We start from the raw sequence: 24,974 nt of genomic DNA, 5'->3' as shown, positions 1-24,974 counted from the left end.
TAGTATCTCTGTATATACATATAGCAGGCTGTGCCCACTAGTATCTCTGTATATACATATAGCAGGCTGTGCCCACTGGTATCTCTGTATATACACAGCAGGCTGTGCCCACTAGTATCTCAGTATATACATATAGCAGGCTGTGCCCACTAGTATCTCTGTATATACATATAGCAGGCTGTGCCCACTGGGATCTCTGTATATACATATAGCAGGCTGTGCCCACTGGTATCTCTGTATATACATATAGCAGGCTGTGCCCACTGGTATCTCTGTATATACATATAGCAGGCTGTGCCCACTAGTATCTCTGTATATACATATAGCAGGCTGTGCCCACTGGTATCTCTGTGTATACATATAGCAGGCTGTGCCCACTGGTATCTCTGTATATACATATAGCAGGCTGTGCCCATTGGTATCTCTGTGTATACATATAGCAGGCTGTGCCCACTGGTATCTCTGTATATACATATAGCAGGCTGTGCCCACTGGTATCTCTGTATATACCTATAGCAGGCTGTGCCCACTGGTATCTCTGTGTATACATATAGCAGGCTGTGCCCACTGGTATCTCTGTATATACATATAGCAGGCTGTGCCCACTGGTATCTCTGTGTATACCTATAGCAGGCTGTGCCCACTGGTATCTCTGTGTATACATATAGCAAGCTGTGCCCACTGGTATCTCTGTGTATACATATAGCAGGCTGTGGCCACTAGTATCTCTGTATATACGTATAGCAGGCTGTGCCCACTAGTATCTCTGTATATACCTATAGCAGGCTGTGCCCACTGGTATCTCTGTGTATACATATAGCAAGCTGTGCCCACTGGTATCTCTGTATATACCTATAGCAGGCTGTGCCCACTGGTATCTCTGTGTATACATATAGCAGGCTGTGCCCACTGGTATCTCTGTATATACATATAGCAGGCTGTGCCCACTGGTATCTCTGTGTATACATATAGCAGGCTGTGGCCACTAGTATCTCTGTATATACATATAGCAGGCTGTGCCCACTAGTATCTCTGTATATACCTATAGCAGGCTGTGCCCACTGGTATCTCTGTGTATACATATAGCAGGCTGTGCCCACTGGTATCTCTGTGTATACATATAGCAGGCTGTGCCCACTGGTATCTCTGTATATACATATAGCAGGCTGTGCCCACTGGTATCTCTGTATATACATACAGCAGGCTGTGCCCACTGGTATCTCTGTATATACCTATAGCAGGCTGTGCCCACTGGTATCTCTGTATATACATACAGCAGGCTGTGCCCACTGGTATCTCTGTATATACCTATAGCAGGCTGTGCCCACTATTATCTCTGTATATACATATAGCAGGCTGTGCCCACTGGTATCTCTGTATATACACAGCAGGCTGTGCCCACTAGTATCTCTGTATATACATATAGCAGGCTGTGCCCACTGGTATCTCTGTATATACACATCAGGCTGTGCCCACTGGTATCTCTGTATATACACAGCAGGCTGTGCCCACTAGTGTCTGTATACATATAGCAGGCTGTACCCACTGGTATCTCTGTATATACACAGCAGGCTGTGCCCACTAGTGTCTGTATACACTGCCTTGTACTATTCCTCTGGGTCTTGAGGAGACTTGTATGACGTCACGGCCTGCGCTGCGTCCATAGTGAAGAGACCGGGCACTGCCTTGTTGCCAGGGCGACCCAGGCGCGTGGGACGCGAAGAGGTGCAGGAGTCACATGATGGCCTCGGAGCGGCTACAGGTGGAGGTTGTCGGGCTCCTCAGTGAACCCCCTTTCCACGTTGCCAAATGTGCGGCCGAGGTAACCTAGGGGGATCCGGGCACGGAGGCCATTAGCAGATACATAGAGGTGACTGAATAGCAGCCGCAGCCTCCCATAGCAGCTCAGTGTATGACAGGCTTCCCGGTGATGTAGCAGAGCTAGCTGTGTAGTACACTACTCATTTCCAGGGAGATGACTGGGTAATCCTCACATATTGCCCCCCTGCCTGCAGGCCACACGGATGTGGAAAATCCGCACCGAGTCCTGCAGATACCGGTGCTGGTCATTGCGGTTTTTCAGTACATAATGTGCACGGCTTCTGTAGCAAGGCTGCGGTTTTGACTTCTGCACAAAATTTAGCGAGAATCCCTGCAAAAATCCCAAACATTTCCAACTACAAAATTGCCACCTGCCGACCTGATCTCTGATAAAGCTGCATTGAGCACAAATGGAAATCTGGAGTGGGAAATCCAAAGTGTGAACATACCCCTGTGACAGTGACCCCGACCATTGTCTCTCCAGCTTTTGCAAAACTGCATTTCCCATCATGCCCTGCAGCCTGTGTCTATCAGCACATGGTGGGAGTTGTAGTTTTGCAACTGCCAGAAAGCATGAGGTTGGGCAGCAGCATACCTCCCAACTTTTTGGACGGTCAAAAAGTGACATGGTGTCATGTGTTATGGAACATGGCCCCAAAATGGATCTCTAACACCTACAGATGTGTGTATGGGGCCACATGAACTGTGTGAAAGGGCCCTAATGTCACATGGTTCATGGAATATAACAATTATTAGGATATAAATTTCACCACATGAGAAAATAATCTGCAAGTTTGGATCTATTATACAGTAAGAAACCAGACACTTTCTAGAGCAATATAGAAAGTTTATTCATGCAAATCTCATTTCTAGTTCATAAAGAGGGACGTGTAGGGGGCAATGGGGGACTTGGCTCAGAAGTAGGGACTGCCCCTCCAAAAGAGGGACACTTGGGAGGTATGCAACAGTATCTTAGGCTAGGAAAGGGGGATGTGCCACCCTCCAACTGTGAGAAAACTACAACTCCCATCATGCCTGGACAGCCTTTCTTTTAGCATGATGGGCACAGGTTTCCCTTCCCTGCCTTAGGGCCCTTGCACACTACGCAAACCACGTGGATAACTTGCCGCGGATTCCATTGCTCGACCGCCTATGAATCCATAGTGCATCCGTAATCCATATTTTTTGCAGATCCGCAAAAAAAGGGAAGGTGATAGATTTAAATAAAGGTCATCTGTGCTTTTTGCGGACATTACGGGCATTATAAATCTCGTAGACTTCTACTGGCAGATCCATTCTGCAATTATGGCCCGTGCCAAGACATGTCCTATTTTTTTGCAGAATGGATTGAAGATCCGTAAAACTACAAACAGTTTGAATAGCCCAATAGAAATCATTTGGGCGTAATTGTGGATCTGCAGTTATAGACAGATTTACGGACGTGTGAAGGCCTAAGATTTGATTAAATCTTATCTACTCACCTGCTCCTATAAACTGCTGTTGATTGTCAGCGAGCAAATTCACAGTATTTCTGCTACGTGTGAACAGACCTTTCGGCTGTGTTCATACCTACTGTATATGCTGTGGAGTTGCTTGATGCAGTGTTAGGCTATGTTAACACTGCGTAAAAGTATGGCGGTTGTTGCCATCGGCAACAACGGCCGTACTTTTTGCGGGGTGGAACAATGCCTCATTTTTAATGGGATCCCGGCCGGAGCGTATACAAATAGTATACGGGATCCCGTGCGGGGCCGCAAATAACTGACATGTCAGTTTTCTGAGGCCGCAATTCAATAAATTGCGGTCGTAGGAAACCCTGTCAGTTCACACAGTGAAGCGAGCTGCTCCGACCGCTCGCTTCACTGTGTGCTGTGGGAAGCTCTGATGCGGGCGCCAGAACCCTGCAGCCAGAAAGATCACCCGGCCAGTACTGGCCGGGGGGATCCGGGCAGAGACCTGCCGTTCCGTGACCCGGCCAGGGTCACGGAACAGCCGGTCCCTTACGTAGTGTGAACATAGCCATAGGGTATATGCATACTGAGCAACTCTCGCAGAATTCCGTGTCAAAATACACGCGGAATCCTCTCAAAATTCCACCCGTTTAAATGCAACATTGCTCCTTTCCATAGAGCAAAAATGGATTTCCATCTGTCCGTGCACACTGCGGAAATTTCTGTCTAGAATTCAGTCCGGAATCCGCATTCCACCCAAAGAATTGACATGTCTATTCTTTGGGGGGATTCCGCTAGAGGAATCCTATAGAAGTCAATAGAGCTTGAAATTCTGCTTGAAATCCACTTGCAGTCCGCTTAATTTCCACTCAAATTCAGCTCCTATTCATTTAGTCAAATCTGCTGTGGATCCCCCGAGCAGGTGATGTATGCTCGGGGCCCGCGGGCGGGCGGCCGGGGAGTTAAAAGGGTCAGGGCTGCGGGCGGCTGGCGGTGGGGGGGTTAAAGGGGCAGATTTGCTGCGTGTATGGGACCCATTCAGCTTCACACTACAGGATCCGCAGCGGATTTCTCTGCAAATTCGCAGCGTAAAGTCCGCTGCGGATCCGTCACGTGTGAAGCTACCCTAAAGGGGAATTATCAGCGTGTTCACGCATACCAACCTGCTGATATCTCCCTGCAGTCATGTACCTCATGTTTCCGTGGGCAGTCCTCTTTTCTTTGTTGATCCCACCATTTTCAAGTACTTCAGAAATAAATATGTACATTAGCTCATTAGGAGCATTCAAGGCGTTCCTTGGCCCCCTAGTGCACCTGCCCGCCCGCTGCCTCCCTTGGTGTCGCTTACCTATGCATAAGCAGGCCAGTCTTTAGGTAAGTAAGGTAGAGGACAGAGGAGGCGGGTGGGAAAAATGGTGTTCTGATGGGGGGATGGGAATGTCCCCAGTGTTTCTAAAGGACTCATTTACATATTTCTGATTAAAGTAAAGTACCAGCAAGGAAAAGAAGACTGGCTGTGGAAGCATGAGGTATACGGCTACAGGGTGATATCAGCAGGTTTATTTGCACAAACCTGTGTTTTAAGGGATGTTTCTTATTAATGTTTCTGTGAGGTACCAGGTGAATATAATTGTTGCAGTGATTACAGCGGGTTGGATTTCTTGTTGCTACTTATTATAATAGATTTCCTTCCTTTCCTTGCCAGGTGCTGAAACGCTCATTTGATGCTGAGTTTGAAGACCCAATCTTACGGCCGCTTCTTCAATGTGCTTGGCATGAATATTTGTGTACAAAGAAAAAGGTACAGTATCCTTCCTTCCTTCATCATTTCTTTCTTTCCTTCCCTTCTTTCTTTTTTTTCTGTCCTTTATTCTGATAAAATATAGAATTCTGAAGTAATTATACAATTCTGTTTACCATAATTATCCAATATAGAGCAATACCTCCACACCAGGACCACATATTACTACCGCAGTATATAATATAATACCATACCATCAAAACAATGTAAAGAGGCCAATATTACCAATATCATCAATGTCATGTTAGGTAGGGTTCAGTGCAGCCCTAGACTTGCCCCAACCACTGTCCCTACCTACTTGGGTGATCTGTTCTAGCATCCCCTAACTACGACACGGACCTATGCTTACTACTTTAAGCGCACAGGGCGCAATGGAAATGTCAGACAGACCAGGTAAAAACCAAACCGACTTGTCAATGATCGAAATGGAATACCAAAGGAATAACCTGAAACAAGCCAAAGGATCAAACCCAGAAGGATGATACAGTACATATAAACGACAAAAAAACAGATGCCTGTTTGATTGTCCTGATATTCAGGAAGAGTGAGATACCGACACTGCGGGAATTGGCAGGTAAGTATCTAACCTTCACTATGCAAAGGACAAATAATTCCGCCACACCGTGACTACTAACATTAACACCACAGTGACTGGATAACACCACCATACTAATACTAAATAAAAACCACTATAGACAGAACAACAGTCCCCTATATAGTGATAATCACCGGTGGCATCTTCTTTAAACCGTTCTCTCTCCTTTTATTCTTTATCTTGCTCAGACTGCCATGAGCACTTACTAATACCAGCATAACCTGCCAGATGAAAATCTTTCACTTTTTCAGCACAACCCCCCCCCCCCCCTTGGCTTACCCCCAGTGCCCAAAATAATGCCTCCATTGTTGCCCTCCATACTATAAGTGAGTAGGTAGATGGACTGACAGCTAGATAGGTCTGCAGAGGGTAGATAATTTTCACCTTCTTTAAGTAGATGCCCCCAGTGGATAGAACATATTCACCCATTTTGTAGATGCCCCAGTAGGTAAATAATTCCCCATAAGTAAATAACTTCCCCTGTTAGGAAGATGCTCTGAGTAGGTAGGTATTCCCCAATATTAGGTAGATGCATCAGTTGTTATGCAGCGTTTACACGGAACGATTTGCATGATAACGATCGCATTTGAGCAATAATTGTTCCGTTTAAACACTGCGAACGATCAAGCGATGAGTGAGAAATCGTTCATTTTAATCTTTGAACATGTTCTCAAATCGTCGTTGGTCGTTCGCCAAAAATTCGCAGATCGCTTTGTGTGAACAGTCGTTCACCGATTTAATCTATGTGTGAGATAGGCTTAAGCGATCACAAAATGATCGCAAAACGATTTTTCCATACGATATATCGTTCCGTCTAAACGCTAATCGTTATAAAAAACACATAGTTCTTTCGAAATCGTTAATTGTACGATCGGGCAAATTATCGCTCTGTGTAAACGCAGCATTAGTCACCCCCATAAGGTAAATGGTAGATAGATAATCCCTCCCTATTATGTAGATTTGCCTAGTAGGTAGATAATTTCTCCCCACAAGGTAGATGCCCCCAGTAGGTGAGTAATCCCTCACATTGGATAGATGCCCCCAGTAGGTGAGTAATCCCTCACATTGGATAGATGCCCCCAGTAGGTGAGTAATCCCTCACATTGGATAGATGCCCCTAGTAGGTGGGTAATCCCTCACATTGGATAGATGCTGCTAGTAGGTAGGTAGGTAATCACTCATATTGGATAGATATCTATCCAATGTGAGTGATTACCTACCTACAGTACCTACTGGCAGCATCTATCCAATGTGAGCTATTACCTACCTACTGGGGGGTAGGTAGGTAATCCCTCACATTGGATAGATGCTGCCAGTAGGTACTGTAGGTAGGTAATCACTCACATTGGATAGATACCCCCAGTAGGTAGGTGATCCCTCACATTGGATAGATGCCCCCAGTAGGTGGGTAATCCCTCACATTGGATAGATGCCCCCAGTAGGTGGGTAATCCCTCACATTGGATAGATGCCCCCAGTAGGTAGTTAATCCCTCACATTGGATAGATGCCCCCAGTAGGTAGGTAATCCCTCCCATTGGATAGATGCCCCCAATAGGTAGGTAATCCCTCACATTGGATAGATACCCCCAGTAGGTAGGTAATCCCTCACATTGGATAGATGCCCCCAGTAGGTGGGTAATCCCTCACATTGGATAGATGCCCCCAGTAGGTAGTTAATCCCTCACATTGGATAGATGCCCCCAGTAGGTAGGTAATCCCTCACATTGGATAGATACCCCCAGTAGGTAGGTAATCCCTCACATTGGATAGATGCTGCCAGTAGGTACTGTAGGTAGGTAATCACTCACATTGGATAGATGCTGCCAGTAGGTACTGTAGTTAGGTAATCACTCACATTGGATAGATACCCCCAGTAGGTGGGTAATCCCTCACATTGGATAGATGCTCCCAGTAGGTAGGTAATTGCCCTATTAGGTAGATGCCCCCATTAGGTAGATAATTGCCCCTATTATTTTGACTCCCCTTGTTGTAGCTGTTGTACATATAGAGGAGTTAAAAATCATATTTTTAAAGTTAACTGTTTGTTGTTTTGTTTTTGTTGTTTTTAGGAAATAAAGGGTGAAGTTTGGGAATTTTCTTCTCTGGTCATGTGCTTTGCTAATGGACAGTTCATAGGAGATGAAAAGGCCTTCAAAATGTGGGCCAATGATACATGGGGTTACAAAGATTACAGACCATTGCCATTGTACAAGGCCTTGGCTGAGGACTTTTACACCAAGTACATGAGAAGTACTAAGGTATGTAACTATGTATTAATATTCACCAGAAAGGGCGCCACGCAGATGCAGAGTCTTAAAGGGGTTGTCTGGGGAAAAATGTCTCACAGAGGGTCACTGTCAGAACTGATTGGACCGTGGGAGAGTGGTCAGGACAGACCTTCAATTTATAATACCCAGAGTGAAAGCATTTAGTAACAGGTCCTACCAAATGCTAGTGTGTTATATGCTTGCTGCCCATTAAAGTTGTTTTGATGTGTTAGCTTATGCCAGGACATATATTAATACCCAAAATACCCTTTTCTGATAGAAGTGTGACCTTGTATATATCTAGGGACACACATTAAACTTGCATGATGTATACATAGTTATGCCTTCTTTTTTTCTATGTCTAACAATGAGTCATTTCTTTCCGCAGCATGTGTTGGTATACATTGACATTGCAATTCAGGATAAGCTCGTAGGGAGATTACTCTTTGAGGTAAGTCATTAAACCTCAGTTTTCCTGTTGTGAATTTTTGGCACCATTCATTATAGATAACTGAACACTGTACTCGGCTGTGTCCGGCAGCTCCCATAGAGAATGATGACCAGAGACTCTTCCAGTCAGCATACCCCTTCCCCCATGATCAGATAGTTATCCCTATCCTAATCATGGGACAACCCCTTTAAGCCACTCGCCATTTCTGCAAAGCCTCCCACTCTCGTCAGGCAAAGTTAATAGAAATACCGAAAATCCATAATAAATTTGATGCAAGTCATGTAAGCTACTGTAGTTGTTTCCACCAGAATTCTGACACATTTGCATTAATAACTTTGCCCTAGTGTGCACTCATTTTATGCAATTTGCACATCCATAACAGAAACAGAAAATACTCGCTTATGGGAACTGTGTGACAGAATATGCTTTTGGCAATGACGTATCTGTATCTCAGTTATTTTCAGATATATGCCCTAAAACATGCAAAAACTTCCAATCCTTGTGCTCTGGAGAAGTTGGGGATTCTCAGAGTGGTTTGAAATTGCATTACAAAGGATCTCAATTCCACCGGATAGTGAAAAATGGCTGGATACAAGGGGGAGGTAAAGACATTTTAAGCATTAAAGGAAACCAATCTATCCCTGTTTGCTATGCCTTAAAAACATACTTTGATGAACTCCCACGATGTATGGCTCAAGTAAGCATTGGGGCGGTCCCTGGATCCGAAGTGGTCATGGTCCTGGGGCTGGCCAGTACTGCAATCACATCATTCACATCACTGTACACCGCCCAGGCCCACCTCTGTGAAAGACCGCACACTTGTGTTCAGACAGACCCAAGCATGCTGTTGCAATACAGGATTGGGTTTGACAGTCTGTCAGCTTGATTCTGCCGATGGCACTGTATGCAGTACCATCTCTGAAGCCCATTAAAGCATCATTGTGGTTAAAAGTGACTCTATACCCACAATCTGCCCACCCCAAACCGCTTGTACCTTCGGATAGCTGCTTTTAATCCAAGATTTGTCTTGCGGTCCGCTCGGCAGTTGATGCAGTTATTGTCCTAAAAAACAACTTTTAAACTTGCAGCCCTGTGTCAAACTGCCGTGGCCTAGAGTGTGTATGCATTAGACTGGCACAACCTCTCCATCCCTCCTCCCCGCCCTCTTCATTATTAGGAATGCTCCAGGCAGATTTTTTTACTATTAATCACCTGTGTGAGCATGGCACATGAGCTGGATTGTTAAGGCACCTGTGCAGTGTTCACTGCAGAGGAATAGGAAAAATCCTGCCAGTGGCATTCCTAATGATGAAGAGGGTGGGGAGGAGGGATGGAGGGGTGCTGCAAGGTTAGGGCACAGATACTCTAGGCCACGGCAGTTTGACACAGGGCTGCATGTTTAAAAATTGTTTTTTAGGACAATAACTGCATCCCCTGCCGAACGGACCCCAGGACAGATCTTGTATTAAAAGCAGCTATTTGAAGGTACAAGTGGTTTGGGGGGGGGGAAGATTGTGGGTACAGAGTCGCTTTAAGGGTACAAACCCACACACCGTATACGCAGCAGATACGCAACAAATACGCAGCAGATTTGATGGTTTAGATTTGATGCTGTGTTCAGTTATTTAGATCTAATCTGCTGCGTATTTGCTGCGTATCGCAGCAGTAAATACGCTGCGTATACGGTGTGTGGGTTTATACCCTAAAGAAACTTTTGGCATGTCATAAACACATGTCAAAATTTTAGATCGGTCAGGTTCTTAGGGTATGTTCACACTTAGTAAATCAGGCGGAATTCCGCCACAGAATCCCGCCTGCCTCAGTGTAACATAGCCTGTCTATGGGGGAGCACACGCTCCTCCACTGCCTCCGCTCAAAAAAGTGACATGTCAATTCTTTGAGAGGAGAGCGGCGGCAGCAGAGGAGCGAATGCTATTCCATAGACAGGGTATGGCACACTGAGGCAGGCGGGATTCCGCAGCAGAGCGTTCCGCTGCGGAATTCCACTTTATTTACTCGGTGTGAACATACCTTTAGTGCTTACACCCCTTCCCATCAGCGTCTACAGCCAGGAGAACACTTCCCTCCCCGGTTTGGCTCTCAGTTGGATTGATTGCGGGACAGGCCCCATTGAAAGTGTAAGGAGCCCATCTCTTGCAATTAGCAGGGTTGGACAGTAAAGCACTGCTGTGCGGTTCTTCTAGCTTTATCTAAAGGTCGGAGGGAGCCTTAGCATTCTGTGTGACATGTCTCACCCTCCTCATGTCAGAGATTGCAGTCACTTTTGACTGTGGCATCTCAGAGGTAAAATAATCTCAGACCAGCTATATTGGGGTACTTTTTCTGCATATTTAGATTACAATGTGGAATATAATAATTCGGTGCATATATATATATATTTTTATATATGTTTAATAGATATAGCATCTGGAAAAGGAAACGGAGGAGAGTCTATTTTTGGAGATACATTTGAAGGTAACTTATTGCTCTAATGTAAGAGAAACAAAATAGTAGCCTTTCAGATATAATACCTATATTATACCTAGATATAATAGGCTGGTATCACACACAGTAAAATTCGTCCATAATATAAGAAAAAAATACATCTGTCTTTCTTATCTAATAATGTGCTACATTAAAATCTATGGAGAAACACATTGTAAAAAAGTGTTTGTGTGTGCATAGACATTATTCCATAGACTCCGTAATACATTAAAGAGGATGTACCATCATGTACATCCTCTTTAATATGACCCACGGATTGAATAGCGCCGTCTTGGAAAAGCCGATGCCGCAGTCCATTTTTTGAACAGCGGCCCGGTTACCGTGTACGGCGCCGTTCTATCCACGGGTACCGGGCTGGGGCTAAAGCACAGAAGGCAGGCCGGCCCGCCCCCCAATGGGAGGGAATTCCCTCCCCTCTATAACGCGGCTTCATTAGAATTCCCCCCCAATGGGGGCGGGCCGGCCCGCCTCCTGTGCTTCATTCCCGGTCCGGTACCCCTGGATAGAACAGCACCGTACACGGGAACCAGGCTACGGTTCAAAAAATGGACCGCGGCATCGGCTTCCCCGTGATGGCGCCGTTCAATCCATGGGTCATATTAAAGAGAATGTACCTGATTGTACAACTTCTTTAAGATAAAAACAGCTGTATTTTTGCCTTATTTTACAGCCTCATTTTGCTTTTATTTTACTGTGCTCAAAAAATGTGCGCGACAGTATGAAAACTTTAATAGATAAGGTTGGCAGTGCATAAATCACAAATGATAAATCCCCCAGGTACACCCCCATGGTGTACATCGCTGTTATCCTTACCTTGCATGTAGGGAGAGAACCACTACAGTAAATTATTTTTAAGGGGTGTTAAAGGTACAGTATGTATAAGAAATCTAATAAAATCTTCTATCTTTCTATATATACAGTATATGCATGCCTAGTGTGTCATGTGTCGATTTGAAACAAAAAACTGCCACCATGTGAATGACTGCATGGCATGCTAAGGCAGACGAAACTGGGCCACAATTCATAGCTGTACAGTACTGTATTAGTCGGTAATTCTTAGGTGTATCACCTATCCTTCTGAAGTCTCCAGGCCATCTTGCAGCCATTTACTGGCCTTAGTGGATATTGGCAACCAAAGGGTTCAGCCATCGTCTGCTGTGTGTACTAGACATCATCCCTGTGAGAAAGTAATGAAAGACAAATGTGAGGACAATATCTTTAGAGCTGGACCCAGTAAGCATAAAACAGACGAATATGGTGTATTTTTTTTTTTTTTTTACAACCATAGCAGGCTGTCAATTTTATCTCTCTCAGAAAACCCCTTTAAATTTCATATCATACCATGCTTTCATCAATTATTGTTATTTGTGTCTCACAAAAAAGCACTGTAAGCATATAAAATTTTCAATGTTTCTATTTTTTACTTACTGGAAATTATTTTGCAGATGAAAACTTTGCAGTTCCTCACAATAAGCGGGGAATTCTTGGTATGGCCAATAAGGGACGACATTTAAATGGTTCCCAGTTCTATATCACTCTACAGGCCACTCCATACTTGGATAGAAAGCATGTGGCTTTTGGGTAAGTACCTGGAAAAAAGAATAAAAGCAAAACAGAACAAAAAACAACCAGTACAAAGTTTCTGTTTATGAGCTTGCTGGCATATGTATGTATTCAGTGGACAGATTAATAAGGGATAATTAAAGCAACTCTGTACCCAGATTCTGTCCCCCCCAAAACACTTGTACCTTCAGATAGCTGTTTTTAATCTAAGATCTGTCCTGGGATCCGTTCGGCAGGGGATGCAGTTATTGACATAAAAACAACTTTTAATCCGGCAGCGCTGTGTCTAACGGCCGGGGCTTACATTTGTATATGCATTAGGCTGGCACCACCTCTCTGGGAATGATCCAGGAACATTTACTGCTGTTTGAGCTTTGCACAGGTGTCTTAACGATCCAGCCCATGTTCATTATACACACAGGTGGAGAATAGGAAGCAATCTGCCTGGATCATTCCTAATAATGAGGAGGGTGGGTGGAAGGACAGAGAGGTGGTGCCAGCCTAATGCATATACAAATGTAAGCCCCGGCCGTTAGACACAGCGCTGCCGGATTAAAAGTTGTTTTTATGAAAATAACTGCATCCCCTGCCGAACGGACCCCAGAACAGATCTTGGATTAAAAGCAGCTATCTGAAGGTACAAGTGGTTTGGGGGGGTCAGATTGTGGGTACAGAGTCGCTTTAATAAATAATAATTGTTTGAAATTGATGCTTTTCCAAATAGTGTTGTGATCTGAAATAGACCGAGGACCCTATCACACAGCCCAACAAAAGCATAAAATATGCAGCAATCTGCAATACAAGGCTCAATCATGCGGTGAAGTGCATGATAGCTGATCAACCCTAGTAGTCGCAGCTCAGCAATAGGGCCCGTTCACACTGTGAGTGAAGGAGAGGGCACGCGTGTCCGCTGCCACCACTGTCATTTCTTTGAGCGGAGAGGGAAGGAAGCGGACACGCGCGCCCTCTCCTTCACTCACAGTGAGACACTGAGCACGGCGGGATTTCACGGCTGAGAGCTCCGCCTCGGAATTCCGACGTTCTTGCTCCGTGTGAATGGGGCCATACAGTGGGAAAAATAAGTATGTGATGCACTGCCATTTTGCACAAGTTTCCCACCTTCAAAGAATGGAAATGTGTGTAATTTTCAGTGCAGGTTCACTTCAACTGTGAGAGACAGAGGGGGAGATTTATCAAACATGGTGTAAAGTGAAACTGGCTTAGTTGCCCCTAGCAACCAATCAGATTCCACCTTTCATTTTCCATAGAGTCTGTGAGGAATGTAAGGTGGAATCTGATTGGTTGCTAGGGGCAACTGAGCCAGTTTCACTTTACACCATGTTTGATAAATCTCCCCCAGAATCTCTAAAAAGAAAATCCAGAAAATCACATTGTATGATTTATAAATACTTATTTAGCATTGTACTTCATGAAATAAATATTTAATACAATTGAAAAAGAACTTCATATTTGGTACAGAAACCTTTGTTTGCAGTTACAGAGGTCAGATGTTTCCTGGAGTTCTTGACTAAGGTTGCAGACACTGCAGCAGGGATTGTGTCCCACTCTTCTATACGAGATCTTCTCCAGATCTTTTAGGTTTCGGGCAGTTGCTGGGCAACATTGAATTTGAGCTCCCTCTAAAGATTTCTAGTGGGTTTAGGACTGGAGACTGGTTAGGCCACTCCAGGACCTTGAAATACTCCTTACGGAGCCACTCTTTAGCTGCCCCGGCTGTGTGTTTTGGGTCATTGTCATGCTGCAAGTCTCAGCCATGACCCATATTCAATGTTCTTAACCCCTTAAGGACGGGGCCCATTTTCGTTTTTGCGTTTTCGGTTTTTCCTCCTTGTGTTTAAAAGGCCATAGCACTTGAATGTTTCCACCTAGAAACCCATATGAGCCCTTATTTTTTGCGTCACTAATTGTACTTTGCAATGACAGGCTGAATTTTTGCATTTGGTACACTACGAAACCAGAAAAAAATTCAAAGTGTGGTGAAATTGAAAAAAAAAAAAAGCATTTCTTTTATTTGGGGGAACTGTGTTTTTACGCCATTCGCCCTGGGGTAAAACTGACTTGTTATGCATGTTCCTCAAGTCGTTACGATTAAAACGATATATTGTATCTGATGGCCTATAAAAAATTCAAACCATTGTTAACAAATATACGTTCCTTAAAATCGCTCCATTCCCAGGCTTATAACGCTTTTATCCTTTGGTCTATGGGCCTGTGCCAGGTGTCATTTTTTGCGCCATGATGTTTTCTTTCTATCAATACCTTGATTGCGCATATACGAGTTTTTGATCGCTTTTTATTACATTTTTTCTGGATCTGATGTGACCAAAAATGTGCAATTTTGCACTTTGGGATTTTTTTGCGCTGACGCCGTTTACCGTGCGAGATCAGGAATGTGATTAATTAATAGTTCAGGCGATTACGCACGCGGCGATACCAAACATGTTTATTTATTTTTTTACTTTTATTTAAAACCTTGGAAAAGGGGGGTGATTTAGACTTTTATTAGGGGAGGGGGCTTTTTACTATAAACAACACTTTTTTTTTTTTTTTTTACACATATACTAGAAGCCCCCCTAGGGGACTTCTAGTATATACACTTTGATCTCTCATTGAGATCTTTGCTGTATAGATATACAGCAAAGATCAATGAGATAGGCACTTGTTTGCTTTCGGCTGCTGCAGCCGGAAACAAACGAGTGCCGAGCCGGGGACGGCGCCATCTTGGACAACGTCTCCCCCACTAGACACCAGGGAACGGTTGCCTCCGGTAATCAGAGGCAGCTGTCAAATTTGACAGATGCCTCCAATCAGCTAATTAGCGGGCACGGCGATCAGACCGTGCCCGCTAATAGCGGCGGTCCCAAGCTACACGCTTTGAAGTGCTAATGAGGACATATGACGTACGGGTACATCATATGTCCTTAAGAGGTTAAAGGAGAATTCCGGCGAAAGATTTTAATAAAGTATTGTATTGCCCCCCAAAAGTTATTCTAATCACCAATATACACTTATTACGGGAAATGCTTATAAAGTGCTTTTTTCCCCACACTTCCTACTGCATCAAGGCTTTACTTCCTGGATAACATGGTGATGTCATGCCCCGACTCCCAGAGCTGTGCGGGCTGTGGCTGCTGGAGAGGATGATGGCAGGGGGATGCTCAGTGTCCCTCCAGTGCCCTATGTCCCTCAGTGTCCCCCTGCCATCATCCTCTCCAGCAGCCGCAGCCCGCACAGCTCTGGGAGTTGGGTCGTGACATCACTATTTTATCCAGGAAGTGAAGCCTTGATGCAGTAGTAAGTGCAGAGAAAAAAGTACTTTATGCGCATTACACGTAATAAGTGTATATTGGTGATTTGTATAACTTTTGGGGGGCAATACAATACTAATAAAAATTTTCGCCAAACTTCTCCTTTAACTGAGGGAAGGAGGTTGTGATACATGGCCCCAACCATCCGTCCTTAAAAAGTGCAGTTGTCCTAATGCCTTTTGCAGAAAAGCACCCCCAAATTATGATGTTTCCACCACCATCTTTCACGGTTGGGACTGTGTTCTTGGGGTTGTACTCATCCTTCTTCCTCCAAACATGGCGAGTGGAGTCGATACCAGAAAGTTCTATTTTGGTCTCATCTGATCACATGACCTTCTCCCATACCGCCTCTGGATCATCTGGGTGGTCATTGGCGAACTTCAGACAGGTCTAGACATCTGCTGGTGTGAACAGGGTGACCTTGTGTGGCCTGCAGGATTTTAAACCGTAACAGTGTAGTGTGTTACTAACAGTAATCTATTAGACTGCGGTCCCAGTTCTCTTCTGACTAGGTCCTAGTAGTTCTAGGCTGATTCCTGAACTTTTCCAGAAACAACCTTACCCCACTAGTTAAGATCCTGCATGAGGAATGAATAAGATTGACAGTCATCTTGTTTTTCTTCTATTTTCTAATAAATGCGCCAACAGTTGTTGCCTTTTCACCAAGCTGCTTGGCTATTGTTCCGTAGTCCATCCCAGCCTTGTGCAGGTCTATAATTTTGCCCCTGAGGTTGGAGTGTAATTTAGTGTGCTGACAGGTGTTTTTTATGCAGGTAACAAGAACAAACAGGTGCAATTAATGCAGGCAATGAGTGCAGCATAGGAGGAGCTTCTTAAAGAATTCTTGCTGGTTGGTATGTGATGAAATACTGATATGCACTAAAAGGAAATTAATAATTTAAATATCATACAATGTGATTTTCTGTATTTTTTTTAAATAGATTCTATCTCCCACAGGTAAAGTGTACCTACATTAAAAATGACATACCTCTCCATTCTTTGCAGGTGGGAAAACTTGCAAAATCGACAGCGTATGAAATACTTTATTTCCCCACTGTATATTGGGGAGGGGGTCATGTGATGTTTATAACATTTTCTGATAACTGGATTTCCCTATTAAGGGTTACTGCTAAATACTCTGGGAAATCCAAAGAGCAGAGGTTCCCTAATTTTTAAAGTAAACCAGCAATTCCAACTGTTCATATATATATATATATATATATATATATATATAGACCAACAAAACACAACAATCACTGAACTCAGGGAGAACAGTGAAAAGTTCCAATGGAGTACTCAATTACGAGTCTCCATTGATTGTCCCATACAAAATTTAAATAGGCAAAAAAGGGGTCCGTGGAGCCTCAGTTACGAGTCTCAAAACACGGGAATAGCCAGATATCCCTCTCTCCAGAGAAGGAAGCCCATTGCCAAGGGGTGCCTCCTAGTGGGGAGAGCACCAAACCACCCTGATACGTAGTCCCTCAGGTCCTCACTCTGTTGCGAGCTTTAGGACCTAAATAGGGAAACACCAGGGTGGCCCCTGTGAGTCAAAGTCTAACTCTGTGGCGAGTATAACGACATAAGACAAGGGTTACCAAGGCTAGGCATCCATCCACAGACGGCAGTTTCGGGGTAATCAATGGAGACTCGTAAATGAGTACTCCATTGGAATTTTTCACTGTTCTCCCTGAGTTAAGTGATTGTTGTGTTTTGTTGGTCTATTTATCATTGCCCCAGTGGCCAGAATCCTGCTCCACACTGATGAGGGGCAAATACCCCGAAACTGCAGTCTGTGGATGGATGCCTAGCCTTGGTAACCCTTGTCTTATGTCGTTATACTCGCCACAGAGTTAGACTTTGACTCACAGGGGCCACCCTGGTGTTTCCCTATTTAGGTCCTAAAGCTCGCAACAGAGTGAGGACCTGAGGGACTACGTATCAGGGTGGTTTGGTGCTCTCCCCACTAGGAGGCACCCCTTGGCAATGGGCTTCCTTCTCTGGAGAGAGGGATATCTGGCTATTCCCGTGTTTTGAGACTCGTAACTGAGGCTCTACGGACCCCTTTTTTGCATATATATATATATATATATATATATATATATGTATATGACTATACAGCATATTCATGTATCAGAACAATGAAAAGTAATGAACTGTTTTCCAAATTTTAGACAACTGATTGAAGGTAGTGAGGTGCTACAGAAAATGGAGGACATCCCAACATACAACGAGAGACCAAAAATAGACTGCACCATTGTGGATTGTGGCGTTTTCACCCCCTGACTATAACTTTCTTTGAATTAAAAGACAAATAAAGGCATTTATTCTGTTATCAACATAAGACAAACACTGAGATGTGACTTAAGCCAGGTTACTGCACTATAGAGATTTTACTATGTGAAACTACTGCTTTAGGCTATGTACACACTCAGTATAAGACCCGAGTGGGTCACGGAACATCCGGTCTCAGAAAAGATCATCCCAGCCAATACTGCATTACCGGCTGGATGATCTTTAGCGCCGCAGAGTTCTGATGTGGGCGCATCCATGCGCGTCCGCATCAGAACTCCCCACTGCACACTATGTAGTCTGCGGCTGGAGTCGCTCGCTCCATTGTGTGCACCGAAAGGGTTTTCTGTGAATAGCGGCCGCAGAAGACTGACATGTTAGTTTTCTACAGCTCCGCTAGGGATCCCGGCTGGAGTGTATACTAAGTTATACACTCAGGCCGGGATTCCCTCGGCCTGCAGCACAACGTAAGTTTCGTACCAATGACCGCCATTGCAACAACGGCCGTGATTAGTACGGAACTTACGTTGTGTGAACATTGCCTTAGGGCATTATTACACGGCCTGATTTTTTATGGAAACACATACATGACATCTACCCTCATTCCTGCCATGGAATATTGTGCCTTTCATTTTATTGTCTCCACAAGTTCTGCATAATGTGGTTATTTGTTTATAAAGGGATCAGAGGTGGAAGTAATGAAAAAACTTCTCAATAAAAATAATCTGATAAAAAGAAAATTAAAGGGAACCAATCAGCACGATTGTGCTCATATGGTTCCCAGCAGCAGTTTATAGATCTACTGTGCAGCCTGTGGAGCATATCAGCCACATCTGCAGCGGTAGCTTTACAAAGGGGAAAAAGATGTTTTATTCTGGTGCACTAGGCCAGGAACGGGGCGGCAACTAGTCTTCTGGGCGGGGAGCCTCCCATGACTAGTCACGGCTCTCTGCTTGTCAGCGCACAGTGAGGGCCGTATTTGCCACTAGGCACCCGTGGGGAACACTTTTTTTATTATTTAAAAAAAAAAAACACCTCCGTGGGGGGGGGGGGTATTGACGTAGCGGCCGAGAGCAGGATGGGCAGGCAGGCTGGTTCCCTCCCCCCATGCAGCGCCGAGGTCCGGGGGCCAGGGATGAGCTTCCAGCACACACAGCTTACAGCTTGACAGCGGCCAGAAGCTCACAGCTGCAGCCCCGCGGTCCCGGGTCTTCTAACCTGCTCGGTCCTACTTGACAAAGGGGCAATTTATGCCTCGAAACGCATTGTTTATGAGACCATTAAAATTCATCGTTTTACTTCATTAAACCTGAAGCCGTGAAGCGCCGTCATTCTGGCTCCTGTGGTCCCCGCCTACCCCGAGGATCCGACACTTCATCTACTATCCTGCTCGGTGGCGCTCACGTGATGTGACGTCATTGCCAAGCAGGAGAGAAGATCCGGGACCGCGGGGCTGCAGCTGTGAGCTTCCGGCCTCTGTGAGGCTGTGTGTGCCGGAAGCTCACCCCCTGCCCCGGACCCCGGATCTCGGTGCTGCAATGGGGGAAGGGAACCAGCCTGCCTGCCCATCCTGCTCCTGGCCGCCCCGTCTCCCCCCAGTCTCTCCCCTCTGCCCCCCAGCGTCTGCCCGCCCCCCGGCCTCCCTGCATCCTCAGCTGTTCCACCGCTGGGGGGCAGCCTCTCCGCCTACCCCCAGCCTCTCCCCTGCCCCCCCAGACTCTCCCCCTACCCTCAGCCTCTCCCCTACCCTCAGCCTCTCCCCTGCCCCCCCAGACTCTCCCCTGCCTCCCCAGACTCTCCCCTGCCCCCCAGCCTCTCCCCTGCCTCCCCAGCCTCTCCCCTGCCTCCCCAGTGTCTCCCCTGCCCCCCTAGCCTCTCCCCCTGCCCCCCAGCCTCCCCCCTGCATTCTCAGTCAGCCTCTCCCCTGACCCCCAGCCTCTCCCCCAACCCTCAGCCTCTCTCCTGCCCCTCAGCCTCTCCCCTGCCCCCAACCTCTCTCCTGCCCCCCCAGCCTCTCCCCTACCCCCCCAGACTCTCCCCTGACCCCCAGCCTCTCCCCCTAACCCTCAGCCTCTCCCCTGCCCCCCCCAGCCTCTCCCCTGCCCCCCCAGCCTCTCCTCTGCCCCCAGCCTCTCTCCTGCCCCCCCAGCCTCTCCCCTACCCCCCAGACTCTCCCCCTACCCCCCAGACTCTCCCCTGCAACCCCTAGCTGCCTCCCTTCCTCAGTCACCCCCAGCTGCCTCCCTTCCTCAGTCACCCTCAGCTGCCTCCCTTCCTCAGTCACCCTCAGCTGCCTCCCTTCCCCAGTCCCCCTCCCAGCTGCCTCCCTTCCCCAGTCACCCCCAGCTGCCCACACTGCAGACGAGTTGTGGTTGGAGAAGTCTTCATGATGCTGCGCCAGATGGAGAATAAAGCAAAAAGTTAGCGACGGCAATTAGAGAAAACGCCACCTGTGAGTCATTAGTAACTGCACTGTAATCACTTCTATAGTGTGCAGAGCCTGTGTACCATTGGGGTCTCAATGGGTCAGTGTATTGTTTGCGGTAGTGTACTGACACAGCCCTGTGGTCACTACAGTACACTAGCGCAAACTTTTAAACTAGGACCCAACTACAAGAGCTGCAGGCACTACAACTCCCAGCATATCCTGAGGGCTGCAGACTGTCAGTAAATGCTGGGAGTTGTAGTGCCTGCAGCTGTTGTAGTTGGGTCCTAGGTGCATTATACACTGGAGGCTTTGTGGGAGATCAGAATACAGAGATCTGTGGGGGCTCAGTGTAGGGAAGTGACCCCAGAACATCACATATAGGGGATAGAACAAAAACATCTACCCCTATCCCTATTAGTGATGTTCTGGGGTCACTTCCCTACATTGAGCCCTCACAGAATCTATGTATTCTGATCTCCCACAAAGCCTCCAGTGTATAATGCACCTAGGACCCAACTACAACAGCTGCAGGCTCTACAACTCCCAGCATTTACTGACAGTCTGCAGCCCTCAGGATATGCTGGGAGTTGTAGTAAAGTAGTACAATCCTCTGATAGCTGCCGCTGTACACAGATGTATTACTGGACCTTCAGGGCTGATGGTTGTCACCCACAGATTGCAGCCACCAGGAGACTCTGCACACAGTGATTTATTACAGGGTTGTCCTCTCAGAGACTACAACTCCCAGCATAACCTGAGAGCTGTATAAATGGAGGGTGTTCTGAGATTTGTCAAAGATACAGATGAATTCAGGAAAGAAGCGGGTCAGCATGTAGTGTCTCACTGGTTGTATATTGGTAGGTTCCAGGTACCCCAGTCCAACACTGGACAGAACCAGTCCCCAAACTAAGACGTCCCCGGCCTCCTTCCTTCCCCCATCACGTCTGTTTGATGAGAACAGCGGGTATCAAGCAGAGCGGCACCCAAGTGCCAGGGTATATACCATGCATGTACAGTAATGTGTGTGTGGGGGGGGGGGGGGCGCCTCTGCGTGCAAAGTGCCTAGGGCAGCATGAACTCTGAATACAGGCCTGCGCACAGTGCAGGGATGATTGACAGGCAGAGAGGCCACTCATGGGTCTTTCTGCTTGTCAATCATTCCTGCAGAGCGTGCTGACTGGCACAGAGCCTAATCATTATTATTAGAAGAAGTAAGCCTGCTTGGCGGGGCAGTGCTCTTAACAGTGCTCTGGGCTGTGGATTCAACTACTAACTGCACGGGAACGGTGCTGGGAAGGAAAGTAACAGACATACCGTCATCCTCAGCACCCCGTGGGGGCTATAAGCAGGCTAGATTCGTCTAACCTGCTGATAGTTCCCCCTTAAATAATGTGAACATTTTAGGCCAATACGTGTAAAGGTATCTCTACCAGATATGTAACATAGTTCCCACTGCGGTAGATCAATGCCAGCAGGAGAGGGAAAAAACTGTGAGTAATAGAGCAGGGCCACCATACCACCGGCTGGTTTTTGTGGCTGTTTTCTCTCCTCACTGGTGCTTTTTTGGAGCATGCTGGGGTTGTGGTGTTTTTTTCCTTCTGCAAACTGTGGCTTTTAACTGGCCGCTTTTCATGTCATTCACCCCCAGAGTGCACTGACAAGCAGAAAGCTGTGACTAGTTACAGTCCAGATGACTAGTTCCCGACTCTCCTGCCTTGCATGCCTGAAAAAAAGACAGAATTCCTGCAGCCAAAGGTACCACAGACGGCATAGAGCACATGGTAAGCGGTTTACCTCATCTATCAGCCGCTGCTAGTAGCTTTAGAAGGCAATTCCTAGTGATTGTTTGACTTCAAGGCTGCGTGAAGCCAGCCTGAGGAGAAAACATTTGTTCCAGTCTTCAGCATCAGGCCATGTTCCCATACAGTATATTTGCTGAGTATTTTGGTCAGTGTGTTTCAACCAAAACCAGGAGTGGACTAAAAACACAAAGGCTATGTTCACACACTGTTGAAATTGAGTTGATGGTCGTCATTTAACCCCTTAAGGACAGAGCCTAAAATGGCCTTAAAGACTGCGCCGAGTTTCGCGTTTTCGTTTTTTCCTCCTCGCCTTCTAAGAGCCATAATTTTTGTATTTTCCCAGCTACAGGGCCATATGTGGTCTTGTTCTTTTCAGGAACAACTGTACTTTATACAATCTACCATAAAATTAATGACGGAGCCCCCAAAATATCATTTATGAGGTGAAATTGGGATTAAAAAAATGCAATTCTGCAAAACTGACATTTTATCGTTATTCTATAGGCCAGTCTGAATACAGCGATATGCAGTTTAAGTAGCTTTTCTAATGCTTTACTATTGTTATTAACAGTAAAACTTTTTTTTTATATAGAAAATGTAATAAAAAATTAACAATCCTTGCGGGTTTTTTTACCGCTTTTTGTTCACGCCATTTACCGTGCGGGAATAATATTGGTTTATTTTAATAGATCGTCCGATTACGCACGTTACAGTATATAATATGTTAATTAATTTTTTTACTGTTCTGTGTTTTATTTATTAAATTGGAAGGTGGGTGATTTTGACTTTTATTGGGGGAGGGGCTTTGGGCCATTTTTTAAAAACTTTTATTTACTTATTTATTTTTTATAACACATTTTTAGACCCCTGTGGGACTTTTACATAAATGCATTGGATTGCTTTGACTGATCACTGCTATGCCATAGTATAGCAGGGATCAGTGTTATCTGTGATCTTCTGATAGAGCCTGCCTGTGGGGTGTGGAAGACTGAAGCCCTGACTGCACGGAGGAAGGTAAGGGACCCTCGGCAGGCAGGCCATGCGATCGGGACCTCACAGGCACGCTGCTCCAGATTGGTAAGTGACAGGAGCTGCTCCTGTCGCTAACACTTAAACGCTGCAATCTCTGCGTTTAAGGGGTTAATGGTGGGCGGCCGCGTAATCGTGGCAGCCCTCCATTCAGGGTGAGGGCCTGGCGGCTGATAGCAGCCGGTCCTCACCCGCTGTGAAGCAAGATCAGCTCCTGAGCTCGCTTCATAGCCCGGTACGCGGGGCGTACATTTACATCCTCTTGCGCCAAGGCCCAGGCTACATCTAATGTCCTTAAGGCAGTGATGGCTAACCTTGACACCCCAGCTGTGGCAAAACTAAAATTCCCATCATGTGGATTTGGCTACCCAGGTATGATGGGAATTGTAGTTTTGCAACAGCTGGAGTGTCAAGGTTAGCCATCACTGCCTTAAAGCTACTCTGTACCCACAATCTGACCACCTCAAACCACTTGTACCTTCTTATAGCTGCTTTTAATCCAAGATCTGTCCTAGGGTCCATTCGGCAGGGGATGCAGTTATTGTCATAAAAACAACTTTTAATCTGGCAGCGCTGTGTCTAATGGCCGGGGCTTACATTTGTATATGCATTAGGCCAGCACACCCTCTCTGTCTTTCCTCCCCACCGTCCTTATCATTAGGAATGCTCCAGGCAGATTGCTTCCTATTCCCCACCTGTGTGTATAATGAACATGGGCTGGATCGTTAATACACCTGTGCAAAGCTCAAACAGTAGTAAATGTTCCTGGATCATTCCTAATGATGAGGAGGGTGAAGAGGAAGGACGGAGAGGTGGTGCCAGCCGAATGCATATACAAATCTAAGCCCCAGCCGTTAGACACAGCGCTGCAGGATTAAAAGTTGTTTTTAGGACAATAACTGCATCCCCTGCCGAACGGACCCCGGGACAGATCTTGGATTAAAAGCAGCTATCCAAAGGTACAAGTGGTTTGTGGGGTCAGATTGTGGGTACAGAGTCGCTTTAAGGGGTTAATGGCAAAAAATGGCCGATGTTTTAAAATAACAGCAGGTATTTGCCATTAAATGGTGGCCATCCATCAAATTTCAACAATGTGTGAACATAGTCTTTGTGTGTTTTTAATCCACTTCTGGCTTTGGTTGCAAAATACTGACCAAAATACAGTGTGAGAACATAGCCCTATTGCTTGGTTGCTTTCCAGCAAGGGAGACGCAGGTGGGTGCTGTTTAAACCATTTAATTTGGATTCTTTGGGGGCCAGTGTATGCTTTCGTTAATATGGCTGCACCGATGAGAATTCACCATAGTTTTTCATTAATTAATACTAATAAATAGTAATCAATGTGTAGCTATCCATAGATAGATTAGATACATAGATAATCATATAGACCGACGGATGGATGGAGAGGCAGAGAGATGCAGGTAGACAGAACGAGGCAGGAAGACAGACAGACAGAGGCAGGCAGAGACAGACTCAATAATAAAAAATCTGTTCTTATCAGTGTAATATCTCATACGTCCCCTATCTGGGGACCATATATTGAATGAATTTTAGAACAGGGAGATGGTAAAAGAGCTTGCTCTGTCCTCTCCAGGCATTGACCTGGTATTGCAGTGCTCCCAGGTTCAGTGCACCCCCC

The 24,974-nt window shown here is 45.8% G+C and overlaps 1 protein-coding gene and 1 pseudogene across 1 annotated transcript; both read left to right on the top strand.

The window, feature by feature from the left end:
* Positions 1 to 1,688: 1,688 nt before the first annotated feature.
* Positions 1,689 to 18,118, top strand: PPIL6 (peptidylprolyl isomerase like 6). Its single transcript, XM_069973629.1, has 8 exons — positions 1,689 to 1,822; positions 4,978 to 5,073; positions 7,739 to 7,927; positions 8,325 to 8,387; positions 8,842 to 8,989; positions 10,806 to 10,862; positions 12,338 to 12,473; positions 17,959 to 18,118. The coding sequence occupies exons 1-8, from the start codon at positions 1,739 to 1,741 to the stop codon at positions 18,068 to 18,070; spliced, it is 885 nt and encodes a 294-aa protein (XP_069829730.1). The 5' UTR covers positions 1,689 to 1,738; the 3' UTR covers positions 18,071 to 18,118.
* Positions 18,119 to 24,802: 6,684 nt separating this feature from the next.
* Positions 24,803 to 24,974, top strand: LOC138796176 (U2 spliceosomal RNA; annotated as a pseudogene).

The sequence above is a fragment of the Dendropsophus ebraccatus genome, chromosome 6 (assembly GCF_027789765.1).
Source record: "Dendropsophus ebraccatus isolate aDenEbr1 chromosome 6, aDenEbr1.pat, whole genome shotgun sequence".
NCBI lineage: Eukaryota > Metazoa > Chordata > Amphibia > Anura > Hylidae > Dendropsophus > Dendropsophus ebraccatus.
The sequence above is the reverse complement of the archived record's forward strand: the minus strand, read 5'-3'. Positions and strand labels throughout refer to the sequence as shown.